The sequence below is a fragment of the Syngnathus scovelli genome, chromosome 8, assembly GCF_024217435.2.
Source record: "Syngnathus scovelli strain Florida chromosome 8, RoL_Ssco_1.2, whole genome shotgun sequence".
In the NCBI taxonomy this organism is placed as follows: Eukaryota; Metazoa; Chordata; class Actinopteri; order Syngnathiformes; family Syngnathidae; genus Syngnathus; species Syngnathus scovelli.
This window is the reverse complement of record NC_090854.1, coordinates 15,192,958-15,215,654: the sequence shown is the minus strand read 5'-3', so window position 1 is coordinate 15,215,654 and position 22,697 is coordinate 15,192,958. Positions and strand designations below refer to the sequence as shown.

Below are 22,697 nucleotides of genomic sequence, written 5' to 3'. Positions count from 1 at the left end.
AAACAATCTGACATATTTATTTGACTATTTATTTTTATTTAATAATTGGTTTGTAAAATCGGTTTGATCTAAAAGAGGGATTCAGTTGTTTCTTTGTTTGTTTGTTTTAAAAATAATTAATATAACATACACACACTTCAAGCTCCAAAATTGGTCATACGCCCGGCAGAACCTCCCATAGAGGCCAGGTCCAATGAGCTGGTCCCCGTCAGTACCAGCCCCTTTTGCCGCCTCGACCAATCAGAGGTCAGGAATTCACTTACTTAGCCAATCGAGGTCTTCCATTCGCATGAGGAAAAATGGCGGCGCCCGTCAGAAGGACTGTCAAACGACTTTTGCAACAGTAAGTCAGATTTTCTGCTTTAAGATGCTTTTGCATTCATAACCGCTTGCAGAATGTGCCCCTGTGACCTTGTTCAACCAACTGTGGGGCATATTTTGCATGTTTTGTAGCCGATCAGCTGTTTAGCACCTAGGAGTGCATCAGAGCTTGGATTGCTTCATTTGTTTACTTACCCTGTTGTATAAAATACCAGAAAGGTGCATTCTGTGCCAATTGACAGTTGATGCAAACTATTTGCTTATCTGTCTCATATGTGAGACAGATAAGCAAAAGCCAAATCATCTGTCTCATATGTGATGATTTGGCTTTTGCTTTTATTATACCTATAATCACTGTTATATGAAATAACCAATTTACCATTTGCATCAGATGTCAGTCAGGCTATGGTCCTCAAAAGTAACCTCGTTAAGTTTAAAATGTACCTCACGTGAAATTATAAGGCTTTGCAGTCCATTGCCTCCACATTGTGGAATGCACTTCCTTTTAATCTTACATACATTTGCACAGGAAATCCCTTTGGAAAACTTTAAACAAAATGAAATAACCATGCAGTTCATAATGTTTTTAAGATTGTTCAAAAATGCAAGACCTACTGTTTGCTGTCATGCATGCATAAATGTACAATTATATGTGATAGTATATTTAAAAATGGGCGGCACGATGGGGCACTGCGTTGCCTCACAGTTTAGGGGTGCAGGGTTCGATTCTGGCTCCGGCCTTCTTGTGTGGAGTTTGCATGTTCTCCCTTGCGTGGCGTTCCTCAGGGTACTCTAGTTTCCTCCTACAACCCAAAAACATCCATGATAAGCTGATTGAGCACTCCAAATTGCCTGTAGGTGTGAGTGTGAATGGTTGTTTGTGTGCCCTGCGATTGGCTGGCAACCAGTTCAGGGTGCCTCCTGACTCTGTATTTCACATTAGTGATTAGCATTAGCTCTCCATATTTTTATGTCCTCAGTGTTGCATGCTTTACATTTACGTTATGCACCTTTGTCCAAGTAGTGCTTTCCATTTCATTTGAATTGCAAATGATCAACAATCGAAATCATTTCGCAAATCACTTTTTGTGTAGCCGCACTGTTATTCGGGTTCTCACCAAATTTCAATGGCTCGTGTGGCTTTTGCATAATCCTTCTTACTAAAAACCCAACAAAATGTCTCTCGCCTTTGCTTTTAACACTTGGCGGAGGTAATAAATGTAATAGGTACAGTTTACAGCCTCAACAAAGGGTCACATCTTTCTAATTGGATCCGTTGTGACTTGGGGGAATCGGCGTCTACGAGAGTAAATGCTCAGACGACCGAGACCCGAAGAGGAATGTGCGTGCTTGTTGTTTTGTTTTATGAACAGCCCAAAGCCGCCCTCGCTTTGCCTCGACACTGGCGGCAGACTGCTCTTTGTCACCAACACCCTCGCGTCAAAGATGCAACGGCATCCTGGGAGGAAAAGCGTTGGCTGCCGCTATGAAGTCGACAAGTGATGAAAGTAGCCTGGAGCTTGTCAATTAAGAGAGCCAAGGCCTGGACCTTATAAGTTAATGGGCAGTTTCCCCTCTAGGGGCCTGCTAGGGCTTTATAGCGATGCTTATAAAAAGCTCATGCGTAATGCATCCCTATAACGTTTTCAATTAAGTGACGTGAAGCGGTGCCCGCGCTTGCTGGAATACTTTTGATTGCATTGATCAGGATGGGACGTTTTCCAATCACCACAGCCGTTTTTAAAGTGACCACTACTGTACGGAACTGTATTTTGATGCTACCTATAAGTGGGTGTCGCAGAGTCACAGGTGATAAAATATTACAGTATTTTGTAATCAATATTGGGATACAGTGATTATGGCCGGGCAATAGATCAATAGATCAATATAATTATTTTCATAATAATATATAATATAATAATATATTTTTTTATTGTTCATGTACAATACTACTGTAATTTCTCACAATGATGAATTCAGGGTTTGGTAACCTAATATTATTTAATTTCACAATAACATTCGGAAGACCTAATGTAACAGTGTACATCTTTACACAGTGTCACTTGTCAAACATCACAAAAATATGAAATCACGCAGCTCACAAAAATTGTCTTCCGGTTTAACTTTCGAGTTGGCATATGTCACAGTAAATACCATTATATAGTTTTTCTTTTTCCTCTTCTTCCTACTCTAAAACGTTGACATGTAAGAGGAAGCCCTTGGACTTCCCGAGTATAACCGTATATCCTTGAATACTTTTAACACTAGAATCACATATATTTGCGCGAGATTTATTTGTATAGCAGAGGGGGAAATCCTCGATGAAAATCCCCTCACTCATCTGGTGTCGTCTGAGCTCGAGCCGGCTTTGGCTTCCGGTAAAAAAATAAATGAGTGTTTGAATAAACACCCGTGTGTTGACACCTCATTTCCTCATTGATTGGCGCTGGAAGCCGAGAGCTCGAAGTGTGTTTGTGGGTGTGTGGCCATAATCCAATCAGGTGGGAAAACAACCAGTGGGAATGTTTAAGCAACTTCTTCAGCCACTTCATCCTTTGCTTAATCTTTATTTTGGAATGTATCGATACATTTCTTGACTTTTAGAGATTTTTCACTGCCTTTAGTCTCGTTCCAAGTTGTACTGCAACATGTCAGGCAGCATGCAAGTTACCCTTTTTTATTGACTATCATGGATGGCTCACCCACCAAGCCTTTTTTTTTTTAACGCCTCCATTTTCAAGGCAATGCATCAATAAATGGCTCTATTACCTGCTGTTGACGCAGCTAAGCTTGCCTTTGAAATGTGTTACAGAGCATTAAGTTAACACATGTTGCTATGCAAAAACAAACTCTGGCAACTGGTGTGGGGGGCCAGCTGAGTAAACGTGCTGGATAGAGCCAAGGGGTGGGTGGGCAGTGAGAGGGAAGAGGCCCCACACTACACTTGTCCCGACGAAAGGTGGATCCATGCGGCCAACAGATGGATCTGTTAGCCTGTATCCCCCGGAGGCAAGAAAACAACCCAAGCAAGTGTCTCAGCTCCAGCACAGAAGCCTTTGATCAAAAGCACATCTTCAGCCGCCGACGGGTTGGAAAAAAAGAAAAAAAAAAGTAGAGAGAGAGACTTTTCGGACCCTCGGAGTGCACATCTGTATAAACAGAATCAGGGAGGAATGTGTGAACAATGCAACAAAAGAATTTTGTTCTTGGCTAATAGGTCATATACATTTGGGAACTTAGTATTTAATGGAGAGGCATGGAATTTTCTTTGTTTTTAAAGATAGCAAGCTGAGAACGTGTGTTTTTGCTCTTTACAGATGTGAAGTAAAACGTCTGTTGGAATTTTCATCTTAAGTTTTAGTAGATGGAATTACATACAGCTGAACTTCTATCAAGTTTTTTAAAACAAGACAATTTTTTTCCTGTTCTAGATAAGGATAAAAAAAAGCAATATTATTACGTATAACAACAAAACACTGGGGCCACAGTACACTCTACTCATACGACTCAGTAATAGTCCGACTCGTACGATTCAGTAATCTGGGTACTTCAAATTCAAAAAGATGATAGGGGAAATCTATCGATTTTATTCCCGAGGTCTGTTATGAAGCAACAAATTTGGAAGGAACTTCCGTTAAGAGACTTCAGGCCAAATGCTCCCATTGGTTACAATGAGTTTGCACTTTCACGGAGCAGTGTTTTTGAACGTTTTTCTACACCCTTGTTTTGAAGCGATCATTCGCCCTAAGTGCATTGAAAAATGTCTTGCACGCCTTGGGAGATTGTTGCGCTGCTGGTGGTTGTACTAACAAGCGGAAGAAGTTGAATCTGTTACTACAAGAGCATTGTTTTTGACTGGCTTTCCCGGGCGAAGAAAAAGTGCTGTTTTGAGCCTGCAAAGATTCCAGCTTTGACCTGAGAATGAGGAACACGAGAACAGACCAAGCTCAAGTAGCTCATCAAGAGAACCCATTATGAAGGTGTAGCCAAGGATCCTGAAAGAATCATTTTAGGAGTGCATGAAGCCATGGCAGAGAATGTCTTATACATCAACAAGGTTACCTCACAGGAGAAAACTTGTAGTTTAGATTTAGAACTTTTCTGACACACGTACAACATCAACGGCAATCAAGAGGTTTTACATTTCAATGTATTTATGGTGTGCTGCCATTAAATATAAAAGTTCTGATAGCCGAGTTGCTCTAAGTATGAGTAATCATTCCTAATGGCTTCCTTAAGAATATGTATACGTTATAGTTCTGTATCCCATGTCGTATTAATTTGCTAGCAGTTTGTTACGGGTATATGTGCACCAGGATATTACTTCCAGGTTTGCCGTAAGACTGACTTTTATTTTCCAAACAATTAAATAGGCCCATAATTTTGTTTCTTTTTTGGGGGCAGTTAACCCTTCCTCCCCCCTTCTGTTGCCGGGTATTGTGGGTGGTGTTTTTGGTGTTCTCACCCCTCTGAAGTTGGCTCATTGCCATGGTGACGATCAGTCAGTTTGAGAACGATGAGGTGTAATTTAGCAGCATTTCCTGTCTGATACGCAACACCATAATGTGTAATGGGTTTTACTTTTTTATAGAGGGGTGTTTGTTAAGCAGGCACAGCAGGGGGGGAGGTTGGACATGGTTCTCTGAGCCTTTCCACCTTTGTTTGTTTCAAGTTTCCAGTGTATGCACCGATAGCAGAGATGCTGAGGTCTTGTAGATGCCCTTCTTAGTATGGCCCATTAGGGTCAATATGGACAGTAGTCTTCATGTCATGGTTATTGTCCATTAAATTTTCCCGAACTAATAATAACTACTGCACATTTGTATGTACTGTTGCCCCAAGTACTGGTACCAAGCATGGTATCCTAAATTTCGGGGGGGAAATAACCCAGGGGGCAGGGGTGGGGGATTCTACCCTTCATTCTAGTGATTGAGATGTCAAATAGAGGGATTGATGACTTTATTATTAGCGTAGCTTTTTGCGCTAGCGTTCAAACAACACAGATGGCAGTAACAAACAACTCCTATGGCACTTAAGTGGAATAGTCATGGCCCATGTTTCCCTTGGACTGTCCATCATATGTGATTAAAAAAACAACAACCTAAATTTATAATTGTATTCTGATTTCCAAATGAGCGAACCAAAACAAGTTTATAAATCCAACAAATTGGCTACAAACAGTTTGGTACTGTGTCGCACATCATTGGCACGAGTCTGAGACAGACGGCGTCCTGCGAGCGCTATACTTCATTAGAAACATGTTGCACCTCCATCACACACGTTCAAAACAGCAGGGTCATCCTCTTAGCACCAGTCTTTTTTTTATCGTCAACAAAGCCATGCCTGTACATCTCTCCCCATCAGTGTCCACTAATGATGCACATCTCTTTCCACTGTCCTCTTCTTTGTCACTCATTTGTATACTCTTCCATCTCCGCATCGCTCTCTCGCTTCCACGATGTTTGTTTGGCTGCCGAGTTTTTGTTTGTTTATTGTTTCCAGATGGTAGACGCAGACTTAATTTGTGTGGCTTTCAAGTTTCCCAGAGAGCTTTTTACTGCCTTGGCTCAAGCGCTTATCCTGTTTCCTCTAGTTGGGCTTTATGGTGGGCCTTTTAATACTGGAAACAACTGTCACTACCACACACTAGTAGTGTACGTCAATGAAGATCACGTTGAGAATCTTCACTTCAGTCGAGCCCCGAATGAGGGAATACTTTTTCTTCACCAGAGGGCTCTGTAAATCCGTATATTTATGTTCATCATGCAGCACTTGAAGATTATGTGACAAACTCGTACTGTTGACTGTTTCGCTCTCATCTCCAAACCCCGCTGAGTCTCGTCTGGGCATCATTAAGCACCGCTACGTCACTTATTTACAGGAACCCAGGAGGCAGACTCACCCAGTAAACGCGGGGGAAGGACCAAGCGCTTGTCCTTACTCATCGGATGCGGTTTTAAGACGATGCAGTAATAATCAAAGCTCTCAGCTATACAAAATACTCGCCTTAAAGGGGGGGTTCTCTCCTGGCCAGGGCTGAGTGATTACCCTAGCATTTAGAATTGCCTAATCCCATTTTTAGCTGCAATTTACCTCTGACTGGTCCATGGGGTGGACTTCCCTGACCCGCTCCCAAAAATCTCATGCAACCTAGATTATCCTTTGGTTTGTCCTTTTTGTACAATCATTGAGACGTTACCTTCCTATGCCCATTGAGTGTACTTAGTTTAGATCCATTCAAACCGAAGGCACAGCCAAGAGAATCCGAGCCGAAGTGCGAGGAGTTCCGACAGTAGCGTTCGTGTAATCAGTGGTGTTTTTTTGCTGAGCCTCCTGGCTGGCCAAGCTAATCTCATCAGGGTTTGGGCTCGACTGCCGGGGTGAGCGAGAGGACAGCCTGGCATGACCCATATCTCCGTGCCAAGACGGCTACACAACTCTGTCGCAATCGTGCAGTCACATCAGTTTACTACGAGGACGAGGCCCTCTGCCAGGGTGTTTACTACGGAACTGTCTGGCACAACAAGATAATGCCCGTGCTAATGCCCTCCAAGGACACAGCCACTCGCATTAATGATGGCCTGAAATTTCTCATCATACACAGACTCTTATCATTTGTAGAAATACAGAATTGGCTATGTTACAGTAATCAGCTTTCCTCGTCTTGGTGTACTATGTTTCTTTTTATTGAAACAAACATAATTCAAAAGGGCCCTTTGCACGCAAATTAAACAGCTTTATACCCAAATAAACCATTTTATTTCTTTTCCGACCATTAAATGAAATTTTGTCAATTAATACGTACATAAGCGGTTCAGATAATAGATGGACGGATATTTGATTGTGCTACTTATTTATTTCATTAATTAATCAGCTAGTTTTTGACAATATTTTTTTTTCTTTTTTCCCCAGACAGATTATTGGTCCATTAGTACTGCAACGGACCAATTTCATCTTCCAAAACAAGATTTGAATGCACATATAGTACAGTAGTAATGTAGTAAGTGTAGTAATTGATGATGAATAATTGGTTTTAGTGATCTTTAGATTTATCTTTTCAAAACTTTTTAAACAACTACATTGGATGCAACATGAAACTTTGTATCATCCCAATTTTGATAACCACAGTGATACTAGCCAATTCGAAACCTTAAAAGGGACAAAAAGCCCATTGTAATTGTAAGATTCGACCAAAATATAAATATTTTCACTTTTACGCCTTTATAACTTCAGCCTGATCAAGCGAGAACTGATCCATGTTGTAATACTTTGATATTCCTCTAGAGGTGCCAGTTAGTTAAGAATGGTGCTACCCAAAGGGCTGCATCACTAGCAATGGAATTACCCAGCTGTTTCACTTGCAGCTGTGGACAAAATGGAACAATAAATACACAAGTGAAGCTGTAAAAATATACACACACACACCAGAAAACGCCACACGCATTGACAGGATAACAAATCAGCAGCTGTCTGTTTGATGCTCTCGTACTGAACAGGTTGATATTTTTAAAACCAAGTTCAGTCTTCTGGAGGATGTGTTGACACTGGCTTGTTTGGTCAGTTTGAGGGGATTTGAGTTCTAGGTTTAGGCTCATTAGAATGGTTAGAACTTGAGGGGTATCAGGTTCTGACGGTATTATAATCTTGAGCAACAAATATGGATTTACTGTCTTTGGATATTGCGAAAACGTAACGTTTAAACTTTTTGCATATTCGTCCTATACCAAGATCGAGCAACCGTTGATCCCAATTTCGTGGTACGAAAATGAACGGATTCAACTATTAGTATGGTGGAGGGGCATAAACAAACTGTAATATTGATTAGGAATTAAAAGTAGCTGAATTAAGTAAAGACATATTCTTCTTAATAAATATAACAGTCCAAAACTCATAGACATGCAATCATTTTTTTTACTTCACAATTTCGAACTCTGCAACCACCGCGTTGGCTGTCGCCAATGGCCTACCCGACATTTGGATGGCAGTCGTGATTAAAATTGTGACGCGACCATTCTGAGAGTGATAGATTACACCCCGACAAGCCTGTTAGGACTGATATGCGCTACCAGTCAACCGGCCCACGTGCGTCTTTTGTGCTTTGTATTTTCAACGTTCCACACATTATCGCTTCTTCATGACCGTATTTTTTGTTTTGCCAAAGCTCGGCTTTCAAATAACCATTACACACCATGAAAAGCACGCTAACCTCCGAATCAGTCACCAGCATAAACAACTGACCACAAACAAATCACCATAGCTTTTTTCTCAAATCTTCGATGATGCGGTACTTCCTTTCGGCTTTTGTCTGCAGTTCGGGCCACAGCTGTCGGGGTTCTCAGCTCACCCCTCCCAAAAAAGAAAAAAAACCTCAGGCCACGCGCCACTGAACCCCCAAACATTAAATAGGAGCATTAGACACACCTTGTTAAGGGCTGCTGATGTTTGAGCTGTGGCTGTGGGTGCGTGTCTCATCCTTTTGATGAGACCAGATACACACACATGCTCACAACTGCACAAGTCCTCCACATTTGCCCTTTCATAAGCCAGCAGATGTATTCTCTTATTGTCCTCCACTGACGCCTCACTCGGATTTCAGTGTCTGGGCCAAAATACCCGTAAGACTAAAGCTTACCTTTTTCGTGTGTAACGTTTCTATAATTATACACTTTTGGCGTCACACCTCAGCAGGGTTGATCCAAACATAAAAATGAATTCACAGCTAAATGATGCTCTGTGTGGCCTGAAAAGGGGAAGGAGAAATCAAACGTTTGGTTTAAAGTGCCAGAGCCTAAAGGCAGGCAGTGTTCATTAATGCTGTGGTCATTTCAATGAAGGCAAGAAGCCCCCGAGTTCATTGAGGGGAATATCAATAGGCATAAGGAATGGCCTTAAATGAAGCAGATGTAAAATATTCACTGCTTAAAAATCGTGTTATTGGGCAGGAAGAATAAATCAGCATAATAAGATGAAACTGTAAACACTGGAGAGCTGTCACAGGAGAGTCCCACTCATCAGGCTTTCTGCAGAGAAAGTTTTTGCTATAATACACAGTGCTTATCAAATCTATAGACCACCACCAAATTTCAGCTTTAGGCCACAAATGCCCAAATTTACACATAATTGATGATTACCCAAAAACATTTTTTTCCGTAATAGGTAAAACATAAAAATTTAGAAGTTCTTAAAAAATGTATTTAATGTTTCATCCATTAATTTTCAAATGTACTCTTTCAAAACAATTAATGTTACTTGCATCTCTAAACATAAAAACATCACCAGTGCTAATGCTGAAGCCAATTAATGTAAAATCCCATTGACATGCTAACGGTAAATTAGCATCGGCTTCTGGGTGTTCTTTCAAATAATGAACATTCACACACAAATGCTATAGGAACACATACAGACTAGTAATATACCAATACGCAAAAGGAAATATTCTTCAGAATCTGTGAAAAATAAGTTGTGAATAGCTGAGGTTTGGTATTTACAATAAATCATTGTTTTAAATAATAGTGATTTCAATATTAATCAAAAATAATCACGTTGAATCTTCTTCTTCTAATCTTATTTTCTTATCTTATTATTTTCGTGCCCTTGTTGTCCAGCCCTTGTTCTTCCCCAACTTTCACTCTTCCACTGTTGACGACAATCTCAGATAGACTACAGTACCTAAAAACAGCCAAAGTCTAAAAAAGGCTACATTTCCAGATATTTTCGTGCCTACTGCAATTTTCCTCAGATCATTTTTGAAAACATTGTCGTGTTCCAATCCAAACAGTCGGCGGCATGTCCACGTCAAATGTGGCCCGTGTCAATCAGCAGACATTTCCAGCTGCACTATACTAACACCCATAATACACCCTTGGTCAGGAAATCTATTACTGACTTCAAATGGAATCTTCTTGATGACTTCCTGAGCCTAACGCCTGCTTTACACTATCTAATGCACTCCCCACCCCCCCACCCCTCGGGCTCTGGAGTTTTTGCGTCAGCAGTGCCTTCCTGATTTGTTTTTTGAACACTGCTTGCAATAAACGTTGTCGTCAACTTTAATTATTTTTTTGACTTTCTTGTACTTTAACAAAAACAATCCTTAATCACAGACTAATATTTTAATACTAATGACAATGATCTGACCAGATTTCAATCGGGCTCTTTTTCTATTTCTGCTCTGTGCAGCTTGTGGTTTATTTCATTATAGTTTTTTTCCCCACAATGAGTATCACATGAAAAACATCTTAATCAAATATGGGTGGTTACGTATTTTCCGCACTATAAGGCGCACCGGATTATAAAGCGCACCGGATTATAAGGCGCACCTTCAATGAATGGTCCATTTTAAAACTTTTCTATATAAGGCACACCGGATTATAAGGCGCATAGAATAAATAATTCAACGTTGCTCAAACGTTAATGCAATCATAATAAAGTAACACTCGGAATAGTGAAAACAATAACAACATATCAATACCTCAACGTTGCTCAAATGTTATGTCTTTGACAAAGAACCATGATGATACCCCTCTTGAAGATGTGGATTTCTGTAGTCTTAGTTTATTGAGGTATGCTTAGTTTTTGTTTGACCCTGAGATATGTTGGTGTCAAGTTGAAAATGAGATCATGTGTTTCCATGGTCCACCCAGTAGGAAGGAAGAGGGGCGCTTGATTCATTGCCACTCCTGCCCATTCCACTCCCTTAATAGAGTGATGGATCCTGCTTGCTGACACTTTCCACTTTGTGTTTTTTGTTCCTGAAGGTTTCAAATACTAACATGAGAGCAGTCTCCTGTAGGAGCCTACTTTGTGTTGTAAAGTTTTTTGTCTTTTGATGATCAAAACACACATTATTCAACTTGTAAACAGTTGAGAATGTTAGTTATTTAAAATGTGTTCAGTGGTAAAGGTTTCCAGATGGCAATTACAATGTATTTTTGTAAACTTACTCTCATAGTAATTTTCTGAATGTCAAAAACTTATGATTCTTTACGTAAAAATAGGCAAAAAATGATTATCAAACTCTTCCATTTCCCAAGTCACTATCAAACCCACCATGACACATTTTGCCCTTTTCAAATGTGTTGTATTCAAACAGAACAGTTTAATTGTTATTTGAGTATTATTTTCCGATTTTGTTTTAACTGAGATTTGGTCTTAAGCTCGATTTCACGCATGGAGTTATTACCTGATATTGTTTTTTGGTTGTTCTTTTTTTCTTGATTTATTTATTCCCCCCCTTTTGTTTTACTTTTCAAATATTCACTTGCACACGTTGGATTCAGTTATCCGGTGGGATATGTGAGGAATTTCAAATGAAGCAGACCTTGCTACCGCTGCTTGAGTCTCTGGCTTTGTTGTGGTGAAAACAGGTACACAGGTTCCCCCCCACCCCATGCGGTGCCTGTAGACATGCACAACAGGAGTGACGCACGGAGCTCGGACAAACCTGACAAATCCTGCTTCCGATTTGTGTTACTTTTGTTGAGGGGGAATCTGTTTTTGATTTATTCATTGTGGTAGATTTTGGCCTGCTGAAGCCTTAATTTATGCGGGTTCCAGTGTCGAAAATGTTCCATTGGAGCAAATTCTCTGATTAATTTGGGCCAGTGATGGAAGTTAGGTAGCTAAGGGTTAATTTTAACAGCGTACCACAAAAATGTAGAGGCTTTCAGCTTGGAATCTTTTTATGTGGGGTGCCAGGAGGGGCTATGAGGGGTCTTTTGGCTTGTATAATGCTTTCATGGTTTTGGCAGTCAGATTTTTAAGAAACTTCCTGGTGTGTCAGGATCAATCAGGCCTAAGCCAGTCTTAATTAAAGGCTCGGGGCCGGGCAGAAGTCGAGGGCAAGCGGCATCCCTGTTGGTCAAAAGAATGAAGTGTCTGTCATTTCAACACTATAGGGAGCATCATCTTTATGACTTAAATTCCTTTTAAAAATTCTTCCTGGGCGGTAGTGACATGCCCAAATTGACTATCTCTTAGGGGATTGACATACATTTAGGAATTCATTAAAAACAGACTATAGTCCCCTAACTTGGATTACAGGTGTCATTTTTATATGTGGCCACTTGGGGGCACAGGCAACTTAAGAAGAGAGAGCTGCAATGAGCTGGGGGGGTGTCAGTCAGTGTTTGTGTGAAGGTGGTCCATTTAATTAAACGGACCATGATCCAAAAAACCTCAGTCATGACACAACATGGCCCACAGGAGAAAAAATAAGAGCAGAAAAACATGACACAGATGTCACTCTTTTTCCCTATTCCGCTTTTCTCTAGTTATAATTCCAAATCATCCAATGCACTGTGATTTTAGTCAATTTCACTCTCCCAAGTGGATCTTTATGCACACCCATCTGCCTAACTTTTTCCGAGTCGAGAGTATGAGGATATATTTTGGGTGGGAGAAGCAATCTGCAGGATACATCAGATGGTAGGCCAAATATCCTGGCGGTCTGATCGACCATCTGACCTACTGCCTCAGCTGCAGCCACGTCCGAGGCTCGTCACTGCAACCCAGGGCGGCTAAGCTTCTGTTCTGACATTGTTCCTTTCACCACCTTAAATGTTCTTGTTCATTTTCTCTTCAGGTAGCAGCTTTTGTTGGTTGAATCAAGCAGACCTCCCGCTCACCTTTTCTGGTTTTCTCTTCAGTACTCGTACTGCTGGTAACCTAAACTCAGAATCAGGTCTGTTGATTTGATGTATTTATTTTTTTGAGGTGCTGTGATTAATTTTATCTATTTCAACATTTTCAAGTGCAGAAAACAAGATGAAAGTGAATATTGCATAATCAGCCATTCTAAATAAATTTGACTTGGATGTCATGGGAGTTGGATTTTTCTCGAAGTAACTGTGAGGTGTAAGATTATTTGTCTTTAAAAATAAACCTGAGTTGTTCTCCTCTATAAACTTGATATTGGTAGCAAGAGCCACATAAGATTGCAGTATTTGTAGTCTATTTTGTTTAAATCTTTTTATACACCATCTTTTCCACACCATGACGTATTTTCACTCATGTCCAGATCCACATTTGAAATGTATTGAATCACCAGGATTTACTGTATTTCCGACCAAGTAATTAACATTAAAATGACACGAGACAACATCCATCAATCTTTTCCTTGTGTATGTCTCGCTTTTCCTAAGTATCTTAGTCTTAAGAACCTGATAGCACTTAGTCCCACCGTTTGGTTTAGCGGTTCTTTAAAAGTAAGCGCTGATCAGTCTGGCCTGTCTGTCTCCCTCCGTCATTACAGATTATCGTAGTGACATGAGTGGTGGAGAAAGCACTCCACCCTCTCCTCTGCCTCCTTTCTATCCATACTCTGTAATCTTGACGCTGGACACCGACCCCCAGTCCAGTGCCAGCTTCACGTGCAGCATGTGCAGTCGTTGCTACCACTCCCCCTTTAACTGGTTTAGCACCTTTGAAACGTCTTGTGACGATGGGGGTGATTAAAAGTGCACTGACCGCAGTGATGCCACTAAGCACGACTTCTTGACTGTCCTGCTGACGAGAGCAGTGATCTCACTGGGACTGGACTTTCTTAAGGGTTTGAAAAGAACATTTTAGGAATATATTTGAAAAGTGTAGTATGGTGTAGTAAGTGACAGTTGCAAATCAGTCAGACATTTTTTTTTTTTTTAAAAGATCTTGTCCCTTTGATTCAAAAGTGGAGTATTTGCTGATTGGTTCAAAAAATCCTGAGAAGTGATGCTTTATGCCCAACAACAACATAATATTTTTGAAACAAGAAAATATCCAGACAAGGGTTTCTGTGGCTGTGATGATCGGCTAGTGTTTCAGCGGTCGCTGTCATCTCAGGGATGTGGCGCTGTTAATACAGCAGAGTGCACTGTCTGATCTGTACAGTGAACAGTTTGGAACGAAGGCTAGGGCCGTCCTTTCCGAGCCATCCTCATAGGTTCAGAAACTCCTTCATCCATACTTGTGGTTTAGGTTTTGGTGCAGAATATTTTACCCTCCAGATGGGGAATTGAACATGAAAATGACCTATGTTATTAAGTTAATTTGATCGTGGAATGTATCCTCCGTTTTTTTTTTTTGTTTTTTTTTGCTGCTGCTTCTGTCCGGGTCAGAATGATAGTTAACTCCTGAAGACTCAGCCAAAAATATCGACCCACTATCACACTAAATTTTGCCTGAATAAAAATGGCATGATTCAAAATAAATTATTTTTATCCTTATCATTACAAATACAAATGTTCTGCAAAACAGAACGGAATACAATGATTTTCACATTTTAATCTAAATCTAATTAAATATGGTGCAAAGATAAAATATATCTTGTTCAAACCGATAACTTAAAATAATAACATTCACTTGTTTTAAATTTGACGCCTGCAAAACGATCAAAAAAGCTAGGTTGAGGCTGTGTTTCATCACCTTTCCTTTTAATAATACTAATTAAAAAATGGGGACTGAAAATGCTAATTTTAAAGCTTTGTTAATCTGCTCACCTATAGAATTTTCCAAACAGGTGCCTTTTTTTTTTTTTTTTTTAACAAACTCCCAATTTTTGCTGTCCCTGTCCCAACGTATTCTTGAATATTAAACATCTCATCTTTATCGTGTCTTCTAATGAATATAGGTTAAAAAGGACTTGCAAGTCACAGTATTGTTTTAATGTAGATTTTTCTCAACATGCCAGCTTTATTGAAATTAAAATTTGTAAATCGCCTGACTCACGGCGTCACTTTCAATCTTGGAGTGAGCCGTGCCACTTTGTTTGTCTTGCCTGAGATTTAAGGCAGTACGGGGATAAAGGGAGGGTCAAGTAGTCTTCTTGAGCAAACACGGACATGGTGACAGCGTTTGTGACAACAAGCGTTCCACGAGAACCAGTCTGTCCTTCCTGCCGCCAGTCAACCCCGCCTTTGCGCAACCGCGGCGAACCCCCTCACCCCTTCAGCCCAGGGGCTGTGAACCTGCAAAGGGAGCATAATGAAGCCATATAAGCCTGTTATTTGCTGCTTTACGGCTCGTTTTATGAAGGTGAGTGGACAAGCAGCTCCCAGAATGGTTCCTGTCACTTTACAGATAGCATTACCAAGAGAAAAGGAGAGTTGAGGAGGGAGGACAGGGCAGGCTGCAGAATGGGCCAGGGCCTTTATGTCACTTGTGCCGTGGCTTTGATGGGGAGCGGCCTGGCTGCAGGCTATCACCGCGACATTTTATTTTACGTCGTCCCCCTTTTGTTTTGGGGGTTTGGAGTGGGGGGTATGACCTATGTACTTATTCCCACCTCCTCTTCACTAATCAATTACCACATTGATCCATTAATCAGACAGGGGGTAGCCAGTGAAAGGCCCCATGGGTATGTCTGAAGAACTGTGGGATAGGCCTTGGGCTATCATGGAGGAGTTTCTTCTCCTGCGGTTCCACTGTTCAACAATTGGCTTAGTCAATGCGTCACTGCACTAACCAACATGTTTATGACCATACAAGGCATTGCAATTGTTGCTAAATATCTGGGAGTGCAAGTTCCGTCTAATATTTATGTGGGAAAAAGGTACGTGCAATTGAGAATTGTGCAATTAAATTGGTAGTATTTTCCTCTTTTTTTTTTTTTTTTTGTCCATGGAAAGTAATTTTCACCGGCCTGTGTTCTGTGGTTTACCTGGAAATGATAACGTGACTGCTTTCAAAATGTTTTTTTTAGGCTCTGAAGTGGTTTTATCATATATACAATTGAACTTTTCTTTTCCTGGCTTAAATTCGTCTTAGATTGGTTGACATTTTTCAGAGAAATGTTACACTTTCTTGAATTAGCCAGAGACACAATTTTAAACCTTTTAAAACATCGAATCAAAATTTCTCTCTTATGTGCTGTTGTGACATAAACAAGTGATTATTGTCCCCCACCCCCACGTTAAAGGCCTCTTGGCTATCGAGCCCATGGGAAAATAAAAAGTCCCAATTTTCTTTTTCGAAAAGCCAACAGGGTCCATCAGAAAACATGGAAGCATTTTCAGTTCGAGCAAACATGTTTTTTGTTTGTCTGACAGTTACCATGGCGTTTGGGCAGTGGCATAATTATTTCTGGGGCACAAACAGAAACGGATCTGACGGTCAACAGATTAAAAAAGAAGGGGAAGCTGCGGGAGCGGAAGTCACCACACTCTGATTTGGTTTTGGTGTATCCTTACTAAAGCCATCCCCCCGGTGTGCCTCCGCCATCGCCAAGTGATTTGACAGAAGCAGGGAATATTTTGGAAGACGCTGAAAGAAGAAAAAGCTGTTCTGCTTGTTGTAGTCCACCCCCCTTTCAGTCTGACCAGGGTCCAGCCGCCACTCCGCCAGCGCTTGTGGGTTTAGTGAAGTGAAAAGACACTTCTTGTGTGGATTTTTCAATTCTTCAACATGTCATCGGCCAGGAGTGCTATTGTCCCGCCGCCCTTTCTTTCGACTCCTTCTGCTGAGACAAGTCGTGTCATCCCCTCATGATCAGCACTTTTGTTGCCTTTGTTTTTGCTGCTACCTCAGAAGTCCATCTTGTCTTTTATATGGCTGCCTTTCATGCATAAGGGAACAGTTGTGGCCTGTTGTGGGGCTGTTCCACTGCATTTCCACCAGTGGGGTTTCTTTTCAATGCCTTCAAAGTAGTACAATGGGCCTCAGAAGGCCTGAATGGCCAATGCAGAGAGCACAATCCTACAGAGGCCGCTTATTTTGTTTTGCCAGAGTCAATAAAAATGCTAAGTTAAAAGCTAACCCCCTTATGTCCTCCTCAAATGGAACGACTTATTTGACCTCTTTTAAGCCTCCCTCTCAATTGACTTTTAATGATAAATTCATTTAAACTGTCAACAAAAGTGTTTTACTCTGCACTTTGCCAATGAATGTTTTATTTGCTGTCCAATGAAAAGCATGTGTGAGCAAATTTGGGGCATTTTATTGCAGTAAATATAAACTGGAAATTGTCACTTAAAAAAAAAAAAGGATGTTTATTTGTCTTTTTTTTTCATGAGATGGTGGCAAATGTATGTATAACCTTGTTGAAAATAATCCATTGTGAATGGCCCCTTAGAGTTGTCGCATATGAGAAGTCCCTTTTCATAGACGAAAATGATAACATGACTGTCCATGCCGATGGGGGATCTTCATTTTCAACCTACAAAACCATTATCATGAAATTGAACAACTAAAAATTAATGTTCTAATTCTATCGGCTTTCCTATCATTTCTTTGCCCGTACTTGACAAATGTGTGATTTTGCGTAAAAACAAAACAACTGATTTTGTCCCTTTTATATAAACTAAATAAATATACTGTAATCCTCAACAATTTGATATGCATGCCCTTTGTTGGTTTGCAGCCACAAATTTACATTGTGAATGATATTTTATGGAATATTGACATGCCAGATTGCTACTGTTGTCGTAGTGCTCATGCCCTTTCTATTCGAACATTTGCCTTTCCGGAGTCCTCGATAAAGATGTCTCCCTCCTTCAAAGGAGGTGCGGGATTAAACTCATTTTATATAGCACGGATGACAAAAGTACACAGTCGTTCCCCCGGCGAAGACCTTGCATAAAAAGCATTGTGTGCTGATTTGTGAGCTTTGAAGAAAGCCGGGGGTCTTTGAGAAGGATTACAGGTAGAACAGGCATTGGCTGCCCAAGATAACTGCCATGACTTCATCCTCATTGTGTAGATTAAGGCATAAAACCCAAACTAATGAGACCCGAAAGAGGGGAGGAAATGGTGGGTGGGTGGGGGTGGGGTTTGAGGATTGTTCATGATGAGGGACGATCAGTATTTTTTTAAATCTAAATTATTGCTGCAATGCTAATTATAATTTGGGGCAGGAATCAAATAATACTCGTTTTGCCACTTGCATAGTTTTAGCTTGAGACTGCTGATAATTGATGACCCAATACAATTTTTTTTCAAAGCTTTCCTCTGTGTGTTGTGTGCTCCAGACCATATGCAGTGTGGATAGGGTGTCCTGATGAGAAGAATCCTTCTTTCCTTTTATTTTACACAGTCAAAAGTATCAGACAGGTCGACATGAAGCTAGGAAAATACTGATGACTTGTTTCAGACAGTTTTTTTCTTCACCACCCATGGCCATTTTTCTACACCGCTACAACAACTCCGCTAACCCCGGAAGTAGAAAATGCAGCGCTTTTTCTTCTACGTGGCTTACGTCAGACTCGTCGTCAGTTGCAGTTTCAATTATTCCACAGGCCTAGAGTGCCTTCATGCGGTTTAGTGTGAAAATAACATGTGAAATTATATAATGTGTTAATAATTTCACACATATATCGCACCCCCGGCCAAACTATGAATCTATGTCCTTGCGGGGGTCGCGGGCGTGCTGGACCCTATCCCAGCAGTCATCGGGCAGTAGGCGGGGGGCACCCTGAACCGGTTGCCAGCCAATCACAGGGCACACAGAGAACATGCAAACTCCACACAGGGAGGGCCGGAGGTAGAATTGAACCTGCACCCTCCTAACTGTGAGGCGGACGTGCTAACCCGTGTGCCACCATAGTATATTTTATATTTATTATTATTATTTTTTTTGTTGTTGTATGACTTGCATTGTTTGATGTACAGGACTTGCAGTGGTAGTTGTTTTAAATTGCTCTATAAATAGTTGAGTAATGTAGTTTGCATATCCATCACTCAGTGATTATTGTGTGTGTTGGGGCTGGGGTGGGAAATCTTTAATTTTGTACATTTACCACACAGCATCCACCTGCACTTCCATGCTGGAGGTAATTGTGTAAATCTACATATTGAGTGCATGGCTGTTGTCATTCTCTGTTTTGGAGTGTGGCCTCTTGTTATCTGCCATCATTCATGTGGCACAATGAATATTACCACCTGAATTAGGCCATTATGATGACAGTTGGAGGCCTGGAGAGTTACAGGAAATGCATTACATTGTGATAATGAAACAACTCCTGCAGGCTAATTAATTCAACACAACGACGACACATAAAAATCGAAAAGCAACGTAAAATCATAAGTTATTGGAGCGTATTCAACACGGCGTGGGATATTAATTCTCTCTTAGTGTCATTATTCTAGTTGGGTCTGTGTGTGGCTGTTGTTTTGCTTTGTTCCCCTTAACCACTTAATAAGAAGGATGAACACAATGTTTCCAAAAGATATAGACTCATTTCACCCTCGTAACAAAAAAATGGGCCCACATTTCTGCCTGTCCTTGCCTTGTTTTGAGTGCCATTTGGCCCATGTCTGCTGCCATGGCCACCGCCGCTGTTCTTGCTAATGAGAACCAGCACCATATAAACCCACAAACACACACTCACTTCTGATCTTGGACCAGTAAACGCAGCTGCTGTGGCCATGTCCCACCACTTTACAGACGCTTGTATACCCACAAAGCCCCGTGTTATCATAACCTTTCATGTAAAAACCGAAAAAATGACGGGAAGGGAAATACATTGTTAGTATAATCCCATATGGCATGTTGGGGGGCTGGTTTTAATATGCAAGACAGAGCAGTTTGTCAACCACATGTAGGCTACTGTAACTAAAAGTAATCTAGATTCTTAAAAAAAAAATTAAAGATAATCTTTATGCATTGGAAATTCCTAGAAAAAATAATCTAATATAAGGCGAACTGTCGGCTTTTGAGAAAATTGACGATTTTTAGGTGCGCCTTATAGTGCGAAAAATACGGTAACCTATTTGGGCAGTCAACATTAGAGGTTCCCCTGCAAATATTTGATCTACGTACTATTACTATCTACCCATCAGCCCTCTGACACCTTTTCTGTTTTCCTTAATTGAACACTTTTCACAGTCCAAATGCTTATGTCATGTATGCAAGAATCAGCCTAATTTACAGGAGTTGCTATGACAACTCACAAGTAGATTAGTACCAAGAATGACTGGAGGGCACGTGGAAGCATTGTTGACAGGATTAAGCGGCAGTTGACGTGATTTTACCTCCTCGTTTTTTTTTTTTTTAATAAAGCCAAAGACAAGTGAAGTGTAGAATAATTCTTCTCTTTTTGTAAAACCACAAAAGAAAAGCTCTTCATCCTCTTTTTGTAGCCATCGCACAAAAGGTCACTGACACAATCAACCAACTATATGATCCTTCTTAGTGAGATTTTGTTGTGAAAGATCAGGTTCCTCGTTGTAATTAAATGAATCGCTTGCTCTAAGGGTGGCCACGTATGTCAAATAGAGCATTTGCAAGGTAGCAAAGACAATAATTAACACTCCAAAAATGTTGCTTCAAGATTTGATGTTTTTTTTTTTTTTTTTTTTCCAGAACTAGACACAATGTGGTGGTCAACACATTTGATTGTTCTGAAACTAATATGTTTATATTTTTCCGAGCATACTTCTATCCTTGCCATACACAACACGAGGTCCACCCTAATGCATTTCTTCATTGACTCTTCATTGATTCTTCATTGTATCAACTGACATTATTAAAAAAATATATATATTTTTAATTATTCTATGGAATTACAAAGACTGCATGACTGTTTTCTCCTTATCAATATTGTTTTTTTTTCCCACTACCCCTATTTCTGCGGCATTGATTTGTATTTTAAATCATAGTTAAAACATATTTTTATGAATACTTGTCGCCTGGCTGTGTGATTGGGGCATAGAATGACAAATGTTTACACTCATCACATCTCATTGCTGCTGCTTTTATCAAAACTGGCCTTGCCGGAGGTCTGTGCTCCACTCCATGACTCTGCTATACAACCACAACAACCACCCCCGCCAACTCCCCGAGACACCGAGCAGTGTGGCTGCATTAGCATATGAGTGGCTGAGTGTTTGGGTGAGTTTGTCTTCAACAAAAGAAAACTAAAGCCTAGGTCATCGCATATATCCCCTCCACTTCAATGAGCAGCTGAAGGGCAAACGGAACCAAACCCCTCCAAACATTTATAGACTTTCACTGTTGTCAACATGTTTACCATTAAAGTTGTTTATATTATGAAAATGAATGCAACAACAACCTTTAATTATTCCATGACCTCAACCCTGCATTCATACTGTATAAGGTCTTCTAATGTATGCCACAAATACGTGAATTAATGTGTGCTTATGTTGTGCATATCTATTTTTGTTAACAGGAATGGTGTCGGGCTCAGGTTGTTCACCAAGGGATGGCGTCACCGCCATGACACTGCAGGTGCTTCGCTGCCCTATGTACCCCGCAGAGCCGTGCTCTATTGCCCCGGCAATGATGAGCGAAAGCTGAGGAAACTGGCCACACTGGACGTTGATTGTGCCGTCCTAGATTGTGAGGATGGCGTAGCCCTCAGCAAAAAGGTAGTAATCCCAATTGTTTTTTTTTTTCATCCTAGGATTACATTAAAAACTATTTCCACCATGTTGGCACCCTGTTACTCTAGCCTGTTTTATTCAAAAATCCAGCACAGCAGATTCGGAAACTACCACTGAAGGTGGTTGAGTTTGTTTAGCAAAACAGGAAGAGGGCAGGAAAAGTGGCTAAAAGTGTTATTTTTAATATCTATATGCATTGATCCAAAAAAAAAAAAAAAAATCATCCATTTGCACAATTGCGTTTCAGTAATGGTCTTACTTTTAACCTTAATTACAAATCTCAGGCCTACAGGTGCTTTCACACTTAATCCCATAAAGGCAAACTACCTAAGTAAGATGTTTCAAGCGAGCACATTTCTCCCTATTATGGTGCAATAAAGGCAGCAATGCCCCCCTCCCAAGCCTTCTTTAAAACAAGGTGACCACGTCCCACTGGGCAAGCAGTGGGAAAGCAGCAGATGCAGCAGGTTAAAAGCATTCTCCTCCCGCTCACCATTGGCCCTTCTGAACTGTCCATGAAATTGTGATTGGAGATCAGGATAAAGAGTTGGCCCGGGTGCAACAAAGAAAAAAAAGTGAGCTAACAAAGGTTTTTAAGTCATGATAATAAAGATGATTGATATGGCTGCAGGCCGTTCCTGTAGTTAGACAAAGGCAAGATGACGGCCCGCGTGACTGACAGCTCAGAGCTGTGACCCCGTGATGATGTCACAGCTTTGGTCCACAGGAATCCAGCCATTCCGACTCAAGAGGAATTCCCAGGTTCTGACCTGGCATCCAAATGTTTGCTTTCAACCTACTTCTTTAAATAAAGAAGAAAAAATATCAGGTTCAACTAATGCTATAGGTATAAAAAATTAATCCTTTAAAAAAAAAAAATCCTGTCAATAATGGTAAGGTATACAATCATTTATCATTGTTTCATCTGTTTTCAAGACTGTATTGCACCACAAGAAAAGCTATTTTATTAAATGTTCTATCCTCTATTTCACATTTATATATTACGGATCTGAAATGAAGAAAAAATGAATCGTTGCATAAAAAATAACATTTAAATATAA

General features: G+C 40.5%; 1 protein-coding gene across 2 annotated transcripts in view; it reads left to right on the top strand.

The window, feature by feature from the left end:
• Positions 1–269: 269 nt before the first annotated feature.
• clybl (citrate lyase beta like) overlaps positions 270–22,697 on the top strand; it is a 40,860-nt gene continuing 18,432 nt past the window's right edge. For both annotated transcript variants that reach the window (XM_049727583.1, XM_049727582.1), the window contains exons 1-2: positions 270–343; positions 21,423–21,621. In XM_049727583.1, the coding sequence (XP_049583540.1) occupies positions 300–343; positions 21,423–21,621 (243 nt within the window). In that variant the 5' untranslated portion in view covers positions 270–299. The remainder of the gene's footprint in view (positions 344–21,422; positions 21,622–22,697) is intronic.